Raw genomic sequence first — 20,142 nt, forward strand, 5'->3', positions numbered from 1 at the left:
ATGTATTCAAATTCGTAGGTGATTTTTTTTTTTTTTTACTTTAACCAAGAAGTCTGCTTATTGGACACTGAAGGAGCTCATTATAGGATGATTAGTCTTGTAAGCTGTTTTGCTCATTTGGACCTAGAGGTCACATGTTCTTATTGAACCATCAGTTCTTGAGTGTGAGCTATAAAATGATCAACTTTTTTAATATTTATTTTTGAGAGAGAGAGAGACAGACAGAAACACAAGCAGGGGAGGGTCAGAGAGAAAGGGAAACACAGAATCTGAAACAGGCTCCAGGCTCTGAGCTGTCAGCACAGAGCCCAATGCGGGGCTCGAACCCACGAACCGTGAGATCATGACTGACCGGAGCCAAAGTCGGGTGTTTAACCGACTGAGCCACCCACGTGTCCCCAGTCAACGATATCTTACGGATGATTTCATGTACAGTATGTTAGCTCAGTAAGTCCTTGTAAAACCTCTATAGCGTAGTATAGTATACAAGTTTTGAGGTCTCTGCCAGGCCAACAATGACCACTCCCCCCAATAGCCCCTTCATTCATGCGGGTGAGCCCCAAGAACCATGTTTGTGTAGCTTGACCTCATCATCCTTTCACCCATCCCGGACCACCGTACACATGGTGACCCAATTACATTCCCTCACCTTGGATTTGGGAATTCGATCAAAAATTTCAGTTTATCCTGAGCTCATGTCTGAGTAGAAAGATGGAAACATCAAGAATCTATGGGTCTTACTCTGCTCTGTGAGCCAGTGGCCAAGAAAGCCAGTCTGTAGAAAGAAGACTGGAAAGGAACAGAGAGGAGAAATGAGAGACCTTGGCCCAGGAGTCTGGAGGCTTTCTTGATTCTGGTTCCAGACTTTTCCTGAGGCCTGGCTGCTTTCAGTCCCTTGAATTCCATCAAGCACTTTTATATCATAGGATAAATTTTGTTACTTTAAAAAAAAACACAAAAAACTAACATGAGTAGATGTTTTTTGTTCTTCACTGAGACTCAGGGAAGTCAATTTTATGGAGAGTTGATGTCAGTGTTTCTGAACTCTTGGTCAGGGCTCCAGCAATCCAAGTCAAATTAGAATCAAAAACCAAAAGGAGATCTTTGATTCACTTATTTGGAAATCCCAAGATGTGATGCTGCCTCTAGGCATGACTAGAGTCAAGGATTTGACCAGAATCATTTGATCAAACTTCACTCTTCCTTTGCTCTATTTCTCTGTGGCTTTATTCCCAGAAGACTGATCTCTATATGGGGCTGTGGATGGCCACTGGCAGCCTGAAGCAGCAACACTGTGACCTGTGGCTCTTGCTAAAGGGTGTGGGGATGTCAGTCTCCCAGTGACCATTGCACTGCCTGAGAAAGGACTCTGATGGGTCAGCCTGGGTCATAGGCTGGAGTGTGACAACCCCCTTGATTGACATCTCCCTCTGTGTCTGAGATCTGGGGTTCCATTACTGAAATAAGGGAGAAGAGATGCTGAACAGACCAAAGCATTCTTGTTCATCACATTTGCTGTTTTTTTCCTACCTGAAAGATGATGTTCATCTGTGTGACAGACTCCCATATGCAGTTTTTCTCCCCCAGCTGTTGGTCACCTCCCCTCCCTCCCACTCAAGAAAATCAATCTAGATACAGATAATTGCAGCTTATTATTCAGATAACCTTAAATGTACTCTAATTAGAAAAGTCAGTACTTTGCAAATGTGAGTTCTCCCATCATTAGTAGTAACAAATGTGACACATCTCACAATTGCTGGGGGCACACATCCAGGGGTGGAAACCCCTGCTTTCAGATGGATGTTATCTGGACCCATCTGAGATTGATGGTGAAGATAACACCATCAATACCTTTTTTGTATCAATTGATACCTTTTGTATCAATACCTTATTTGACACAAACCTATGTATTCAAAACACTTTTGAGTGCCTGCCAACAGCCAGACATTTTTGCAGGCATGGGGCTTCCAGCTATGAACAAGATAGAAAAAGTCACTGTATTCATCTGGTGCTCAAGTTTTTAATGGGGGATGATGTACATAAACTTATGAACAAATAAAAAGAACCTCAGATATTGAGTGCAATAAAGAAAATAAAATGGGGGTATTGGGCCTGTCGTTGTCCAATATGGTAGCTACTACCCATGTATGGCAATTTAAAATTCAGTGAAGTGAAATGAAATTTTAAAAATCAGTTCTGTGGTCACACCAGTGACATTTCATGTGCTCAGTAACCACAAGTAGCTGGTGGCTATTATACAGACAGTGCAGATATAGAATATGTCCATCATTGCACAGGGTTCTGTTTCACTGGGCTTGACGGTGACTGGAAAGCTATAGCTGGGGGGTTGCTTAGGAAGGCTTGCTTCAAAGCTGGCATTTATGCTTGGAACTAAAGCTACCCAAGCAAAGGTCTTAGGGAATAACATTCCAGCCATAGAGGACAGTAAATGCAAAGGCCCTGAGATGGAAGTGGTCTTGATTTTGGCTATTTCAAGATCCAGCGATGGCCAGTGTGTCTGATTGAGTTAGGGAGGCAGGGAAGAGTTAGATCAAGTAGCATCTTGGGTTTTATCCTGCACCAATGGAAGCCATTGCGTAAGCATTGACACATTTGTTTAATTTCTGAAGAATCATTCTGGCTGCTGATGGGAGAGGGGAATGGCAAGGTTGGAGGCAACACATAGAAGGCCTCCAGAAATCATTTGATGAATGAAAAGAATGATGGAAGGGCCCAGCCACACTGAGGTGTCCGTTAGTCTGACATCTCCTTGCAAGGGATTAGGCCCTGATGGAGCTCATGGAGGTGTTTCAAGCATGGTGTCAGACCGAGTGGTCAGCCAGATAAGCCCTAGAGGGTCCTGGGTCCTTAGAGCATGTGAGTTCCTCCAACAGTACCCCCTGTCTCTCAAGGCCAGTCCTTGGCTCACTGGTGGCTGCTCTCAGCTCTTCAAAGCTCCTATCCTGTCTTGGGGACCAGTGTAGGGCATTGCTTCCATGGGCCATTCATCCCTTCTTGTTCCTTCATTCATCTTTACTGAGTACCTGTTGTGGGCCAGGCCTTGTATTTGGTGCTGGGATTAAAATGGCACAGGATAAAAACACAATGGTCCCTGCAGACACAATTCTCACACTGTAGATGGAGGCTGTCTCAACCAGATAATTATGTGGGTAATTGTGTGATGACCCTGGGATAAGTGCTATACGTAAGTGGTTCAAGAACACCCATCAGGGGGTCCCCAGTCAGAGAGGTCGGAAAAGGCTGCACTGAGGATGAGATAATTGGGCTGGATTTCAGGAGGAATGAGGATTCTCTAAGTGGCAGCTGGATGGAGGGAACAGCATGGGCAGAGGCCACATGGACCATGGAGCAGTGGATTGACTAACAGACCCGTGAGGCTGGGTGGAGGGAACAGAGGCGAGGGGGTGCTAAGTTGGGGGGCTGGGCAGAGTGGGTAAGGGAGGACCAGCTGGGAAGCCCACCACTGGGGGGTGAGAGATGATGGTGTAGTCTCCTTGCCTTTTCAAATGCTTCCCTCTGCCCTCTGTCTGCCAGTCAGCTCCACCTGATAGTGGCTTCTACCATCTGTCAAAATCCTGTTAGCTGGAACTAGGAAATTACCAATAAACAGCGGTGTTTGACCTACAAAAGAAGGCAGCTTTATACAGCACAGTCCTTTACTGTGAGTCAAGCTCTGAACTGAGTGCTGTTTCTTTTTTGCCCCTCTATTTATTTATTTCTCACAACGACTCCACTGTAATGTGGGTGGTTGTGATCCCGTTTTACGGATGAAGTAACTGAGAGATTGTGACTGAGCAGCAGAGCTGGGACTCGAACCCAGCATGCTGGAGTGAAATGCTCCACTCCAAGTCTCTTGAGACTAAATGCCAAATGGCCAACGAGCTTGCAGGAAGAAGCTGCAGTCCAAGGCCTGCATAAGTAGCTTGTGAAGCGGGCCGTTAATGCTCGTTCGTATTGGAGTATTCTCAAGAGGCCAGAGATTCCAGATGGCTGGGAGACGCATATTCATTATCTGTTTTTTTTCAAACAACTGTGACACTTGGGGAATTATAAATGAGTTAACGTAACATTAATACCTAGAAATATTCTGGAACAGATCATTAAAAAATCAATTTTCACACATGAGGAGAAGATGAGATTATTGAGTAGTAACCAGACAGCACTAGACCTTTGGAGAGGGGCACGCATGAGTAGCGATAGATGTCACTTCCCCACAGGATACACATGCACTGGGAGTTTGGTATTTGCCTGGCTCATTTGGAACTAATATTCCTAGTAATTTTTATTTTTTAATCTAAGTTGTAAAAATCTGGCCATCATCCCAGAGCAGAGAAGGGGGAAAAAAATGAGGAAAAGATGAGAGAACCAAAACATATTAAGAGCCTGCTCTGGGCACTGTGCCCATTGCTTTTGTACATTTTATCCCATTCAATCTGCAGAAAGTCCTAAAGAGGTAGGTATCACCATTGCCTTTTCACAGACAAGGAAACTGAGTGGTAGAGACGTTAGAGTGCCCCTCGGAAGCAAACATGGTTTCAACCCGGGCATCAGGCTCCAAAGCCCGTCCTCTCCTTGCTGTACCCGGCTGGTTTCCTGATTCTAGAACAGAGCACAGGGTGAAATCCAGACAAGAGGGGTCCCTGGGACAGGAAATCAGGAGGCCCACCCAGATTGCTTCCCTAGCTGGGAACTAAATTCCAGGCAGGAAGTGGGAAGGCTCTTCCCAGGGGCTGGTGAAACATGAAAATGTTTCCCTAATTAGTACAGACGAGGAGTGTTGTCGCCATTCACTCATCCTACCACCTGACCTAGGACCTCCAGGCAGTGTGTTTGTTGGGGATGTGGGGGGTGATAAAGGTGCTGTGTCTCTGGGAAGGACAGAAGCTTCTGAAATCCTGGGATGCATGGGTGTTGCCTGCCCTTAGGGGGGTTACCACCCCAAACAAACCCTCTAAGGCCTTCCAGAGGAGCAAATACGATGAAGAGCCAAAACTGCCACTGATTTCCTGACTGGGGAGAGGAGATTAGAGGACGCAGGGTGACTGGGGAGGAGAAAGGTGTCACGGGAATGGGAGAGCCCTGGATCTTGCCGGTGAGGTTCAGTCCTTAACAATAGCTGCCCTTGACTGAGCTCTCTCGCCTGTGAGAGGAGCTTGACGTGTAGCTAGTAGGAATTCACGGTCGCCTCACCTTACAGGTGAGGAAGTTGAAGCACATAAAGATCAGGTAGGGAGAGATGGTGATGATTGGGTGGATGGGTGATGATTGGCTGGGTAGAGACTGAAACCAGTGACCAGGCCAAGTGGGGAATGTGCACAGAACAGGAACCCAACCGGGCTGGAGGCGCACATCCATGTGGAGCCTGGGTGCTGAGGCAAGTCTTCCTCGTAGATTCTTGGAGGTAGGTTCTTGATCATCAGGATGTGATGAGTGTACCATTTAGGACGCAGTGCTTGCAAGTAACAGAAGCCCACTCAAGTGAGCTTAGGCCAGCCTCAGAGTTTATTATAATGACTGAGGGGAGAGTGCCTTAGGGAATCCCAGCGCACTGCTGCTACCTGCCTGGAAGAGTTGGGGACTGGGGCTAAAGCCCAGAGGGCTGTGTGGCGGGAGTGGGATGACAGGCCGTTTGGTGCAGGAGACCAGGTGCACCAGGCGGGCGGCTGCCTTTCAAAGAACAGAGTCTTTCAAAGCCCAGGGAAGGGCTTATTCTGAGGGTGGCAGGAAACCACTGGAGAGTGACACAGTCTGATTCACATTTCTAAACGATCACTGGCTGCTGCCTGGATGGATGGTAGGGGATAAGAAGCTGGCTGGGAGCCCTGCTGATAGGCGATTGCCGCAGTGCATTGTGAGGGGACAGTCACTGCGACGATTAATTTTATATGTCCGTGTGACTAGGCCATGGTGCCCAGTTGTTTGTTTGGTCAAACATCAGTTCCGATGTTGCCGTGAAGGTGTTTTTCAGATGCAGTTACCATTTACAGTCAGTAGACTTTGAGAAAAACAGATCACCCTCCATAATGAGGGGCACCTCACCCAACCAGCTGAAAACCTCAGGAGCAAAGACAGATTCCCTGAGAAAGAAGCAATTGTGCCTCAAGATTGCAACACGAAAACCCTGCCTGAGTTTCTAGCCTGCCCAGCCTGCCCTGCGGAACCTAGACTCAAGACTGTAGTAGCTTAACCTACAGATTTTGGATTTGCTAGGCAAATGAGCCAATTTCTTTAATAAATCCATATCTCCCTCTTTCTCCCAAGTTCTTCTTTCGAATGGTTCTGTTTCTCTGGGGAACCCAGACGAATCCATTCATTGGATAGTTGGGATTACTCATTGGGTAGTTACTTTTGCTTGACCATGTGGTCTGGGCCTAGGGCTGGATGGTACCCGTTGGAATTGTTCTCAGGATCATTGGCAAGTAGGTGAGAGGGACACAGGCCCAGCTTCCAGGGCATTCACAGTCGGTTAGCTCGACAGGACACACGCATAGGAGACAACTGGAGAACTTTATAGGCAGGATTTAATTTAAGCCAAAATGTGTGGAGCAGATACTTCCCGCCCATGAAGCAAGCCCTCTGTGGTGGGGCCTTGTAGTTCTGTTATGCAACTTACCCCGCAGGAAGGGGAAACGGAAGTCACCCTTGGAAAGAGTGTGTCTCAGCCTGGGCTGCACATTGCGATCGCTCGGGACAGGCTGAAAAAATACCGCCTTGGGACTCAAATGTAATTTCCCTGAGGTTTGGCTTGGACATCTGGATGTCGAAAAGCTCCCCAGCTGGAGTTGAGAAGCACTGCCTTAGGACATCTTGACGAGAAGATTATGTCCCTCTCACCTGGAAGGAGTAAAGAGCGAACCGGGGCAGGGTTCAGGAAACTACATGTCCTACCAGCTGCCTGTTTTTGTAAATAAAGTTTTATTGGAACCCAGCCACACCCATTTGTTTATGGATCGCCGTTGGCTACTTTTGCTAAAACAGCAGAATTGAATGTTGTGACAGAGACTGTCTGGCCTGCAAAGCCTGAAATATTTACTATCTGGCTCTTTACAGAAACAGTTTGCCAACCCCTAAACTAGGAAGGGATGCATTTTCAAGGATGTGGGTGGTGTGGGAGAGGCTGGGCCACCCTTACCAGAAAAGCATACGGTCTTTGCGTTGAGATACAGCCTCAGAAACCTTCACAATATATACAGGCAGTCACCACCAACCAGTTGGAGCGCTCACACCAACCGAAACCTTTTTGTCCTCTAGTGATGTTTCCTGTTGAATCTGAAACTTGACTCTGCATGGTGACAGGAATCTAGTTGAAATCAATGAGAAGGCCTGAGCTGTTGGATTCTATAGCTGACAGAGCGGTAGAGCAGTGAATTCTTTTCCCTGGCAGGGGGGATGTCAGAACTGAAGTGGACATGTTCTGTGACAGTGTATTGAAGGAGAGGGACTCTGCCAGAAGGGGGATGCCCAGACCGCCCCCGGGGAAGCTGCAGGCATGGTTGTGGAGGTATCACAGAGCTCCTGCCTTGTCCTCCTCATCTTATGGTGATCAGCACAGATCAGCAATTCCAGCCTCTTCTGGAATCACCTTTACCCCATTACTCTGGATACCCTTTCCTGTTTGAATTTGTGACACGGGTTGTGCAACGATACGGCGTGCGGCTCCTATAGCTCCCTGCTGAGAACATTCCGTAGAACCACAGGGCCTAGAAGAGCCAACTGCAAAGATGTGTCTTAGGAAGGTAGCTCCAGGGAGAGGCCTGGTGACCACATGGATTCTGACGTCGGTCATTCGATCAGTTATTCTGCCAACAGGTGCTAGGCGCTGGGGATACAACAGTGAGTAAACACAGGTTCCTGCCGATGCAGAACAAGTCCCATGGGGGAACCGCATTAGTGAAACATCGCACAGGTACTTGTAAAGGGGTCACCCTGGTAAATGCTGAGAAGGACACTTACGTGATCGGCTGTGTTTGAGGAGGGCTGTAAAGGACAGCTCTCAGCCCAGATATTCAAAGTGCACATAGTATACTTTCAGAATGAGTTAAAGGCCCTGAGAAGTCCTGAAATGAAGAAACCCCAGTTCTTCCTGTGTTTCCCAAACTCTGCTCACCATGGCGCACATTAAAATAACATTCCTTATGAATAATCCACGGAGTGGCTTTCTGTGGCACAGGTCATCATTTGGAAATGCTGCTTTGGAGCACTGCTGAGAAATTCTACACCCAGGGGTGCACAAAGTGAGCCACTGAGATGCCCGAGGAGAATATGTGACTTTTTTTCCTATTCACTTTTATTTTTATTTGTGCAGTTTGTCTTATAACGTTCATACGTTAGTATAATAGGTGGTAGGTAGTACCCATGAATTATGAATGAATATAGAGGCAGATCTTACTCAAAACTTTTTTGAAAAAGACTGCATTTTTAGAGCAGTTGGAGGTTTACAACAAAATTGATAGGGAGGTGCAGAGATTTCCCCTACACATCTGTTGGTGCATAGCATCCCCTGTTATCAACATCACTCACCAGGATGGTACATTTTACCAAGGATGAACCTGCGTGGACACCTAATCACCCAAAGTCCGTGGTTTACTTTGGGATTCACTCTTGGTGTCTTACATTTTCTGCATTTTGACAAATGTTTAATGGCATGCATCTTTCATTAAAATATCATACAGACTATTTTCAATGTCCTGAAAAACCTCGATGCTCTGTTTATTTATCCCTTTCCACCCCCTTTCTTGGCAACCACTTATCTTTTTACCACCTCCAGAATTTTGCCTTTTCCAGAATGTCATATGGTTGGAATTACATAGTACTTCTCAAATTGGCTTCTTTCAATTTGTAATGTGCATTTAGGTTCCTCCTTGTCTTTTCATGGCTTGCTTGACAGCTCCTTTCTCTTTAGTGCTGAATAATATTCCATTGTCTGGATGTATCATGGTTTATTCTTCTCCTGAAGGACATCTTGGTTGCTTCAAAGTTGTGGCAATTATGAATAAAGCTGCTATACACATCCGTGTGTAGGTTTTTGTGTGGACGTAAATTTGCATTTCTATTGGATCCACGCCAAGGAGCATGATTGCTGGATCATATTGTATGAGTATGTTTAGTTTAAAAACAAAACAAAACAACTTACTCGACACATCCCCAAAGTCAAGGGAATTAAAAGCAAAAGTGAATTACTGGGACCTTATGAAGATAAAAAGCTTCTGCACAGCAAAGGAAACAACCAACAAAACTAAAAGGCAACCAACGGAATGGGAAAAGATATTCGCAAATGACATATCGGACAAAGGGCTAGTATCCAAAATCTATAAAGAGCTCACCAAACTCCACACCTGAAAAACAAATAACCCAGTGAAGAAATGGGCAGAAAACATGAATAGACACTTCTCTAAAGAAGACATCCGGGGGGCGCCTGGGTGGCGCAGTCGGTTAAGCGTCCGACTTCAGCCAGGTCATGATCTCACAGTCCGTGAGTTCAAGCCCCGCGTCGGGCTCTGGGCTGATGGCTCAGAGCCTGGAGCCTGTTTCCGAATCTGTGTCTCCCTCTCTCTCTGCCCCTTGCCCATTCATGCTCTGTCTCTCTCTGTCCCCAAAATAAATAAACGTTGAAAAAAAAAATTTAAAAAAAAAAAAAAAAAAAAGAAGACATCCGGATGGCCAACAGGCACATGAAAAGATGTTCAGCGTCGCTCCTTATCAGGGAAATACAAATCAAAACCACACTCAGGTATCACCTCACGCCAGTCAGAGTGGCCAAAATGAACAAATCAGGAGACTATAGATGCTGGAGAGGATGTGGAGAAACGGGAACCCTCTTGCACTGTTGGTGGGAATGCAAATTGGTGCAGCCGCTCTGGAAAGCAGTGTGGAGGTTCCTCAGAAAATTAAAAATAGACCTACCCTATGACCCAACAATAGCACTGCTAGGAATTTATCCAAGGGATACAGGAGTACTGATGCATAGGGGCACTTGTACCCCAATGTTCATAGCAGCACTCTCAACAATAGCCAAATTATGGAAAGAGCCTAAATGTCCATCAACTGATGAATGGATAAAGAAATTGTGGTTTATATACACAATGGAATATTACGTGGCAATGATAAAAAAATGAAATATGGCCTTTTGTAGCAACGTGGATGGAACTGGAGAGTGTGATGCTAAGTGAAATAAGCCATACAGAGAAAGACAGATACCATATGGTTTCACTCTTACGTGGATCCTGAGAAACTTAACAGGAACCCATGGGGGAGGGGAAGGAAAAAAAAAAAAAGAGGTTAGAATGGGAGAGAGCCAAAGCATAAGAGACTGTTAAAAACTGAGAACAAACTGAGGGTTGATGGGGGGTGGGAGGGAGGAGAGGGTGGGTGATGGGTATTGAGGAGGGCACCTTTTGGGATGAGCACTGGGTGTTGTATGGAAACCAATTTGTCAATAAATTTCATTAAAAAAAAAACCAAAAAAAAAAAAACAAAAAACAAAACACAACGCCAAACTGTCTTCCAAAGTGGCTGTAGCATTTTGCATTCCCACCAGTAATGTAAGAGAGTGCCTGCTGCACCACATCCTTGCCAGCATTTGGTGTTGTCAGCGTTCTGGATTTTGGCCATTCCAATAGGCAAGTAGTGGTGTCTCGTTGTTTTAATTTGCATTTCCCTGATGTCATATGACGTGGAGCATCTTTCTACATGCTTTCTTGCCATCTGCTTATATCCTGTGTGGAGCTCTTTGTTAAGGTCTTTAGTCCATCTTTTAATCCAGTTGTTAGTTTCGTTATTATTGACTTTTAAGAATGTTTGGTATATGTTGGGTGACAGTCCAAATCACATGTGTCTTTTGCAATTGTTTCTTCCCAATCTGTGGCTAGTCTTCTCATACTGTTGACAGTGTCATTCACAGAACAGAAGGGAGTTTTTCATTTTAATGAAGTACAGTTTATCGATTATTTTTTTCATGCATCGCGTCTTTGGCGTTTTACCTAGAAAAGCATCACCATAGGCAAGGTAATCTAGGTTTTCCCCTGTGTTCTCATCTAGGAGTTTTATAGTTTTGCATTTTATATTTAGGTCTCTGATCCATTTTGAGTTAATTTTTACGAAGGGTCTGTGTTTATTTTTATGTTATTATTTTTTAATGTTTTATTTACTTTTGAAAGAGAGAGAGAGACAGAGTATGAGCAGGGGAGGGGCAGAGAGAGAGGGAGACACAGAATCCGAAGCAGGCTCCAGGCTCTGAGCTGTCAGCACAGAGCCCAAAGCAGGGTTTGAACTAATGAACCAGATCATGACCTGAGCCTAACTGGGACACTTAACCGACTGAGCCACCCAGGCACCCCTGAAGGATGTGTTTAGATTCATTTGTTTGCATGTGGATGTCCTGTTGTTGCTGCACCATTTGTTGAAGGGACTGTCTTTCCTTCTTTGTCAAAGATCGGTTGACTTCATCTGTGTGGATCTATTTCTGGGCTCTCTCTTCTGTTCTGTTGATCTTTGGCCAATACTGATGTCTTGAGTACTGTTGTATTGTAGAAAGTCTTGAAGTTGGGTAAGTGTCAGTCCTCCAACTTTGTTCTTGTTCAGCATGGTGCTCAAAATTTTTATTGAAAGAAATGCTTGATTTAGTCAAGCTGGAAATTTTTTATTTCAATAATTTTATTTTTTCCTTTGAAGAGTTGGCAAACTACAGCCTGCAGGCCAAACCTTTTTTTTTTTTTAATTTTGTAAATTTCTGGTAAATAAAGTGTGACTGGAACACAGACAGGCCCATTCTTTTATATATTGTCTGTGGCTGCTGTCACGTTACAATAGCACAGTTGAGGAGTTGCAGTAAAGACTCCATAGCTGACAAAGCCTAAAATAATTACTACCTGACCTTTTACAGAAAAAAGTATGCTTACCCCTGCCTTATTGAATCACTTTTAGACACCACTGCTTTCTGAGCTGGTGCTGTGCTGGGTTCTGGGGAACAGCACACCCACCGTTTTGCCCCTGGTATATTTTACTACATTTTGTCCCCTGAGTTAGTGTCCTTTTTGCCCCCTCACACTTAGTAGGCTATCAGATTTACTCACAAAAGAACTAATTTACTTTGACCCCATGGGTGACAGGGATTCAGAAATACTGAAATGGATTAAACATTATCTTTTCCTTGATCAATATGGACAAAGCCACTGAGCCCCATAATTATAGTGATGAATTCGAAGGGCCAAGAAATGATTCTTGTTTGCACTGAGTCAGGGTTTTCAAAATCAATATGGAAGGACAAATGGATTTGGGGAGGAGGCACGGAACCCCCAGTCATTGGTGGTGAATGATGAGCAACATTGAGTGAAATCCTGCCTGTGCATCCATTCTTTCTTCGTTTGCATTCTGGGCTGTGTGAATTATTCATTTAAATGGCAGTTTAGAAGCTGCCTCCAGAGAGCCTTGTGCAGGAACCATGATTGCACTGGCCTTCACCAAGCAGCCTGAGACTTTGTGTGTTAATTTAGCATTCAGTTATAATGAAACAATGGCATTGGAAGCTTGAGTTTTTAAAACCATTGTAATATTATGTGAAGAACATGGGTCTGTGGAAGGTTAAGATCTCAATTAACATGGAGCTGTGGGAGGAATCTCCACTGACAAGTTTCCTACAAAGCAGAGCCTTTCAGAAGAAGGGGCCTCCCCTTGGTGCAGGCAATTCATGGGCTAGACAAGGTGTTTCTGCTTGGTAAGGCATTCCCTGGATTTATGTTTCAGCAGAAAGGTATGATTTCTTTTGTTTCTGGGTGTTATATCATAGTAAATTATGTTTCAAAAAAATCGTCGTGGGTGGAACTTATTAAACTGAGTTTTGTTTCTGTAAAGCTTTTTTCTTTTTAATGTTTTATTCATTTTTTGAGAAAGAGAGAGACAGAACGTGAGCGGGGGAGAGACAGAGAGATGGAGACAGAATCTGAAGCAGGCTCCAGGCTCTGAGCTGTTAGCACAGAGCCTGATGGAGGGCTCAGACTCTTGAACCACAAGACTGTGACCTGAGTTGAAGTTGGACACTTAACTGACTGAGCTACCACCCCCTCCCTTAATGTTTTTGTACAGTTTTGTATTTAATAATTTAAAAAATTGAAGTCTTTGTGACTTAATTTTTTTTATTGAAACATAAATTCTATACAGTAAAATACATAGTTCTTTGGCATACAATTCAATGAGTACTGACAGATGAATGAATACACCTGAGTTACCCATACCTCATCAAGATATAGAACATTTCCAGCAATCCACAATGTTTTCTTATGTCTCTTTGAAGTGGTTCCCCACCTTCCTGCCCAGAAGCAACCCATGATTGCTCTTACTATTGAGTAATAATTTTGCCTGTTTAGAATTTCATATAAATGGGATTGTACATATGTTCACTTTTGTTTCTGGCTTCTTTCACTCAAAACATTTAGGAAATGCACCCATATTTTGAGTATATCAGTAGTTGGTTCCTGAGTAACAATCCACTATATGAATATATCACAGATTTGTTTATCTTTTCATCTGTTGTTGGGCACTTGACTTCTAGTTTTGGGCTATTGTGAATGGCGCTTCCATGAACATTCACACAATATTTTGGTGGCTGTGTTTCCATTGGATAGATACCTAGGGGTGGAATTATTGGATCATAGGGTAGATACATGTTTAACTTTACAAGCAATGGCAAAATGTTTTTCCAAAGTTTTTGATATATCCGTGAGCAATGTATAGGATTTCGGCTTACTCCACATTCTTGTGAACATGTAGTATTTTCAGAAAACTTAATGTTAGCTCTTCTAGTGGATGCAAAATTGCATCTGGTTGGTGTTTTATTTTGCATTTCCCTGTTGACTAATCACGTTGAACACACTTAGGCTTGCATATTGGCCATTCAAATACCTTCCTTTGGAAGGTGTTCACCTCTTTGGCCTTCTATTTTCACTGATGTTTAAATTATAGGAGTTCTTTACATATTCTGGATATAAGTCATTTGTCAGATGTGTATTATGAATTGTTTTTCCTCAATAATGGTTTTTCTATTTGTTTTATATTGATAGTGGATTTAATGATCAAAAGTTTTGAAATTTTTAAAATCTAAATTCTCAATTTTTTAAAATGTTTATTTATTTTTGAAGGAAACAGAGACAGAGCATGAGCAGGGGAGGGACAGAGAGAGACACACACACACAGAATCCAAAACGGGCTCCAGGCTCTGCACTGTCAGCACAGAGCCCGACACGGGGCCCGAACCCTGAACCGTGAGATCATGACTCAAGCCGAAGTTGGTCGTCCAGTCAACTGAGCCACCCAGGCGCCCCTAAATTCTCAATTTTTAAAATTATAAGTGCTTTGTATGTCCTAAGAAACCATTGCCTACCCGAAGGCTACAAAGATATTTATCATTTTTTGTTTTTAAGAAATATTATAGGTTTAGCTTTTCCATCAAAGTCTATCATCCATCTTGAATTAATAATGTGTGTGTTGTGAATTAGGGGTGAGGATGTTTTCCTATGGTTAAGTCACTTGTTCCAGCACAATTTGTTGAAAATATTTTCCCCATTTAATAATGTAGGTACCGTTATTGAAACTCAGTTGACTGTATGTGTACAGCTTTATTTCTGGACTGTGTTCCATTGATCTGTTTGTCTCTTCTAATGCCAATACCACACTGTTTTGATTAATTAGGTTTACAGTAAGACTTAACATCAGGAAATGTGACTCTTTGGATTTTTTCTTCTTTTTCAAAATTGTTTTTGATATTCTAGATCCCTTTCATTTCTCTATAAAATTTAGAATTAACCTAGAAACTCCTAGAAAAAGACCACTGAGATTTTGATTGTGATTTCATTGAATTTTTAGATCAATTTGGAAAGAATTAACATCTTAATACCAAGTTTTCTAATCCTTAAGTAAGGCATCTCTTTTCATCTATTTAAACCTTTTAAAATTTCTCACAGCAATATTTTGTAACTTTTAGTATACAGGTATTGCACATAATTTAAAAGATTTATATTTAATTTTTAAATGCTCTTTATGCTATTGTAAATGTTATTGTTCTTTGAATTTCAATTTCCATTTGTTCTTTGTTAGTATATTGAAATACAATTGATTTTGGTCTATTAATTTCCTATCCTGTGGCCTTGCTAAAACTCACTAGTTGTAGTAGATTATGTGGATTCCTTAGGGTTTTCTACATAGACAGTCATGTCCACAAATAAAGACAGTTTTTTCCTTTCCAATTCCTATGGCATTCATTCATTCAATCATTCATTCATTCATTCATTCATTCATTCATTCATTCATTCATCTTACTGCAATTGCCAGGACCACCAGTACACTGTTACATAGATGTAGTAACCCATCCTTGTCTTGTTCCTGATCTTAGGGGGAAAATATTCAGTGTTTCATCATAAATATAATGTTAGCTGTAGGTTTTTTTTTAAGATGCTCTTTATTAGGTTGAGGACATTTTATGCTATTTCAAATTTCCTAAGAGTTTTTAGGATGAGCAAAAGTTGAATTCTTTCAAATGCTTTTTCTGCATTTATGTGGTCATGCAATTTTTTCTTCTTTATTCTGTTCATGTGGTGAACTGTGTTGATTGATTTTTCAAATAAACCAACCATAAATTCCTGGGATAAATATAATTTAGTCATGATGTATTATCCTTTTAATTGTAGTTGGATTTGATTCAATATTGTGTTAGAATTTTTACATCTAGGTTAATGAGAAATATTGGTGTGTAATACAGTTTTTCAAATATTCATGTCTGATTTGGTGTCAGGGTTATGCTGCCCTCATTAAATAAGTTGGGAAGTATTCCCTCCTCTAATTTTCTGAGTGTATATCAGATAGTTTCTATTTTTTCCCTACATATTTGATAGAATTCATCATTTAAGGCATCTGAACCTGGAGCTGTTTATATTAGCTTGGCTAGTAATTGTGAATTTACATTTTTGTGTATATATAGAGCCAGTTATATTTTATATTTCTTCTTGTGTCAGTTTTGGTAGTTTCTGTTTTTCAAGGAATTGACATTTAACTCAAGTTACCAAATATTTGCATACATTGGTTTGTAATATTTCCTTATTTCATTATCTGTAGGATCTATTATAGTGTTTCCTCTTTTATTCCTGCTACTGGTATTTTGTACTTTCTTACATTTTTCTTCATCAATATAGCTAGGGTTTAAAATTTTCATTAATCATTTTAAAAAACCAACTGTTGATATCATTGGTGTTTTTTCGTTATTTTTTTTTTCCATTTTATGGTTTCTCCTTTTATCTCTTATTTTATTCCTTCTTTCAACATTGAGTTTCATTTCTTCTTCTTTTTCTTTTTACAGGAGTATCTTAGACTATTCATCTTAAAGTTTTCTTCTATTCTACTATAATCTTTTAAATCTGTAAATTTTTCTCTAAACTGTGTTTTAGCTGTATCTCACAAATAATGATATTTTTTCATTTTTTGTTTTAAACTATTTTCCAGTTTCCCATGTCATTTTCTTCCTCAACACATGTATTATGAAGTAGTGTGCTGTTTAATTCCCAAATCTTTGGGGTTTCTCTAGACACCGTCTTTTCTTAGATGTCATTGATATTTTTCATATCACTATCATATATCGTCTTCTAAAATTAGCCCATTATTACCAGAGAACATAATATGTGGATTTCATTCATTTTAAATTTACTGGGACTTGTTTGGTAGCCCAGTGTGTGATCTGGTAAAAAAATATGTGCTCTGCAGTTATTAGGTGTAGAGTTCTATAAATTCAGTGAAGTTATGTTGGTAAATAGTGTTGCTACATGACCACCCCGCAATAAATGTCCTTAGCACTGAGTCTTATCAAGCCTCCCCGGTGAGCAGCATTTCAGATGTTTGTCACAGCTCAGCACTGGAAGAATTAGTGCATCTTATGTGATTGCACCAGGAGAGAACTCTTGAAAACCTGAATGTGGATTCCTCTGGACTTTGCCCCCTGTAGTTAGTCTCTTCTGTTGGCTGATTTTGCTTTATATCTTTTCACTGTAAGGAATCTTTTCAAAGAAGCAACCTTTGATTTTATTCATTTTCTCTATTGATTTCCTGTTTTCAATTTCATTGACTTCTGTTCTGCAAATAAAACAAAATTATTTCTTTTCTTTTGGTTGTTTTGGACTTAATTTGCTCGCCTTTTTCTAGTTTCCTGAAGTAAAAGGTTAGATGATTATTTTTCTTTTCTAACACATGTGTTCAATGCTGTGAATATTCTTTTAAGCTCTTACTGCATTTCACAAATTTAGTAAGTTGTATTTTAATTTTTATTCAGTTTAAAATTTCTTGAAACTCTTTTTTTTGACCTGTGTATTACTTAGAATTATGTTCCATAATCTCCAAATATTTTGGGATTTGTCCAGCTATCCTTCTGTTATTGATGTCTAGTTTAATTCCAGTATAATATAGAAGCAGACATTGTGTGATTCCAGTACTTTTAAATTTGTTAAAGTGTGTTTTATGGCCCAGAATGGGATCTATCTTGGTGGTTGTTCCCTGTGAGCTTGAGAAGAATGTGTAATCTATTGTTGCTGGATGAAGTATTCTATACATGTCAATTAGATCTCCTTGATGGGTCTGTTCAGTTTAACTATATCCTTACCAATTTCCTGCTTGATGGGTTTGTCAGTTACTGATAAGAGGGGTGTTGAAGTATTCAATATCATTGTGAATTCATTTATTTCTTTTTGTGGTTCTGTCAGTTTTTACCTCACATATTTTAACACACTGTTGTTAGGTCTATACTATTGAGAATTGTTATGTTTTCTTGGAGAATTGATCCCTTTATCATTATGTAGTGCCCATCTTTTTCCCTGGTAATATCCTTGCTTTGAAGTCTGCTTTGTCTGAAATTAATATGTCTACTCTGGCTTTCTTTTGATTAGTGTTAGCATAGTATATCTTTCTCTGTCTCTACTTCTACTCGATCTGTTCTTTATGTATAGGGTGGGTTTTTTGTAGATAGCATATAGTTGGGTCTTGTGTTTTCATCTACTCTTAGCAGTCTCTGCATCTTAATTAGTGCATTTAGACCATTCATATTTAAAGTGATTGTCAATATAGTTGGATTAATATGTACCATATTTGTAACTGTTTTCTATTTGTTCGTCTGGTTCTCTCTCATTTTCTGTCTTCTACTTTTTTTTGCCTTCTTTGATTGTTTGCCTATTGATTTCCTGTTTTCAATTTAATTGAGCATCTTATATGAATTAGTATTTCTTCTCTCTTAACATACAAATTATACTTCCTTTGAATATTATTTTAGTGGTTGCCTGATATTTTGCAATATACATTTACAGCTAATTCAAGTCCACTTTTAAATAATCTTGTATTACTTCATGGGTACTATAGGTAGCTTTTAACTACCAGTATTCCCAGCTTCTTGCTCCTGTTCCTATAACACTGCTGTCATTCATTTCACTTATCCATAAATCCTATTCACTTATCTTAGAATATCCATCTCTCTACTTAGATTATCCATCTGTTCTTACCTATTTTCTATGTTTTCCATTAGTGCCTTTAGCATATTAATCATAGTTGTTTTTTTTAAATGTTTATTTATTTTTGAGAGAGAGAGAGAGAGAGAGAGAGAGAGAGAGAACAAGTGGGGGAGGGGCAGAGAGAGAGGGAGACACACAATTCGAAGCAGGCTCCAGGCTCTGAGCTGTCAGCACAGTGCCCAACATGGGGCTCGAACCCACGAACTATGAGATCATGACCTGAGCCGAAGTCAGACACTTAACTGACTGAGCCACTCAGGTGCCCCATTAATCATAGTTGTTTCAAATTCTCTGTCATAATTCCAGCCATACCTACCATCTTGGAATACTGCTCAGTAGATAAGAGCACAGACTCTGGAAGTAGAGTGCCTGTGTTTGAATTCTGGCTCTGCTCATCAGGTGTGTAATCTTTGACAGGATATGTCAGTTCTTTCTACTTTAGTTTCTTCATTGGTGAAGTGGGAATACTCACAAAACCTACTTCATAGAGTTCTTAGGAGAATTGAATGAGTTAGCATGTGAAAAGCACTTAGAATAATGTCTGCCACAAAGTAAGCATTCTGTATACATTAGATGATGCTGATAGTGACGGTGACTATGTTGATGATGAGACAGCCATGTATACAACATACTAGCACACTCCCATCCAAGGGCCATTCATTGCCTGGGATCTCTCCTCTGCCTGGGGTGCTTCCCTCCAGGTGCCCACACAACCTGTTCCTCCTGTCCGTCAGTCTTTGCGTGAGTGTCACCACAGCACTGAGACCTTTCCTGAACACCGTATATAAACACACAGCCCTTCTGCTACTGCTCTCCCCCTTGCCCAGTTTTGCTATTTTCTGTAGCAAGTCTGGTTACCTGACAAACTATAGGTTTACTTACTTTTTGTTGACTTCACGTCTCCTTCAACTTAAATGTAGGCTGCATAAGGGCAGGGTCTATCTTCGAACTTTAAAGAATTAAAATATTTTTAGGGCAGTTTTCTCTATAGTCATATAAAAAAGTACTGTGCAGCTCCTTGCAGTAAGGTTTTCTAAGAATATTTTATGACATCGGGAATATTTATATGGCGCTATCATATCTGTGCAAAAGCAGCTGTAGACAATAGGGAAGACTAAGAGAGATAGTGTGACCAGAGCAGGATCCATGCGTGTAGGGACCGCCCGCAACCTGTGCCCACATCTGTCTGAGTTCACAGCCTTATGCCCTAAGCCACAAGTAATGCATTTTGACTTTCTCTTTCAGTATGAATACTTCAATGCTGTCCTGATAAACGAAAGGGACAAAGATGGGAATTTTTTGGAGCTGGGGAAGGAATTCATCTTAGCCCCAAATGACCATTTTAATAATTTGCCTGTGAACATCAGTCTGAGTGACGTCCAGGTGCCAACGAACATGTACAACAAAGGTAAGGCTCACCGTTGCGGCTCCTTTTAGAGGGTGAAGGGCAGGGCTTGTGAGGGACAACCCTGGCTGGTTTGGGTATTGGGTTTTATGAAAAACACAACTACAAGCTGGCCGTGTCAGCAGGAGCTGGATAGGTGAGGTGTGCATGCCTGTTGTGCCTGGAGATGGCTCACTGTTTCCCCAG

The 20,142-nt window shown here is 41.4% G+C and overlaps 1 protein-coding gene across 3 annotated transcripts in view; it reads left to right on the forward strand.

Moving 5' to 3' along the window:
- The window catches only part of CACNA2D3 (calcium voltage-gated channel auxiliary subunit alpha2delta 3), an 860,144-nt gene that overhangs the window by 309,153 nt on the left and 530,849 nt on the right, over positions 1-20,142 (forward strand). For all 3 annotated transcript variants that reach the window (XM_043587660.1, XM_043587659.1, XM_043587661.1), the window contains one exon: positions 19,797-19,959. In XM_043587660.1, coding sequence (XP_043443595.1) covers positions 19,797-19,959 — 163 coding nt within the window. The remainder of the gene's footprint in view (positions 1-19,796; positions 19,960-20,142) is intronic.

Source organism: Prionailurus bengalensis, chromosome A2, assembly GCF_016509475.1.
Source record: "Prionailurus bengalensis isolate Pbe53 chromosome A2, Fcat_Pben_1.1_paternal_pri, whole genome shotgun sequence".
NCBI classification, from domain to species: Eukaryota; Metazoa; Chordata; class Mammalia; order Carnivora; family Felidae; genus Prionailurus; species Prionailurus bengalensis.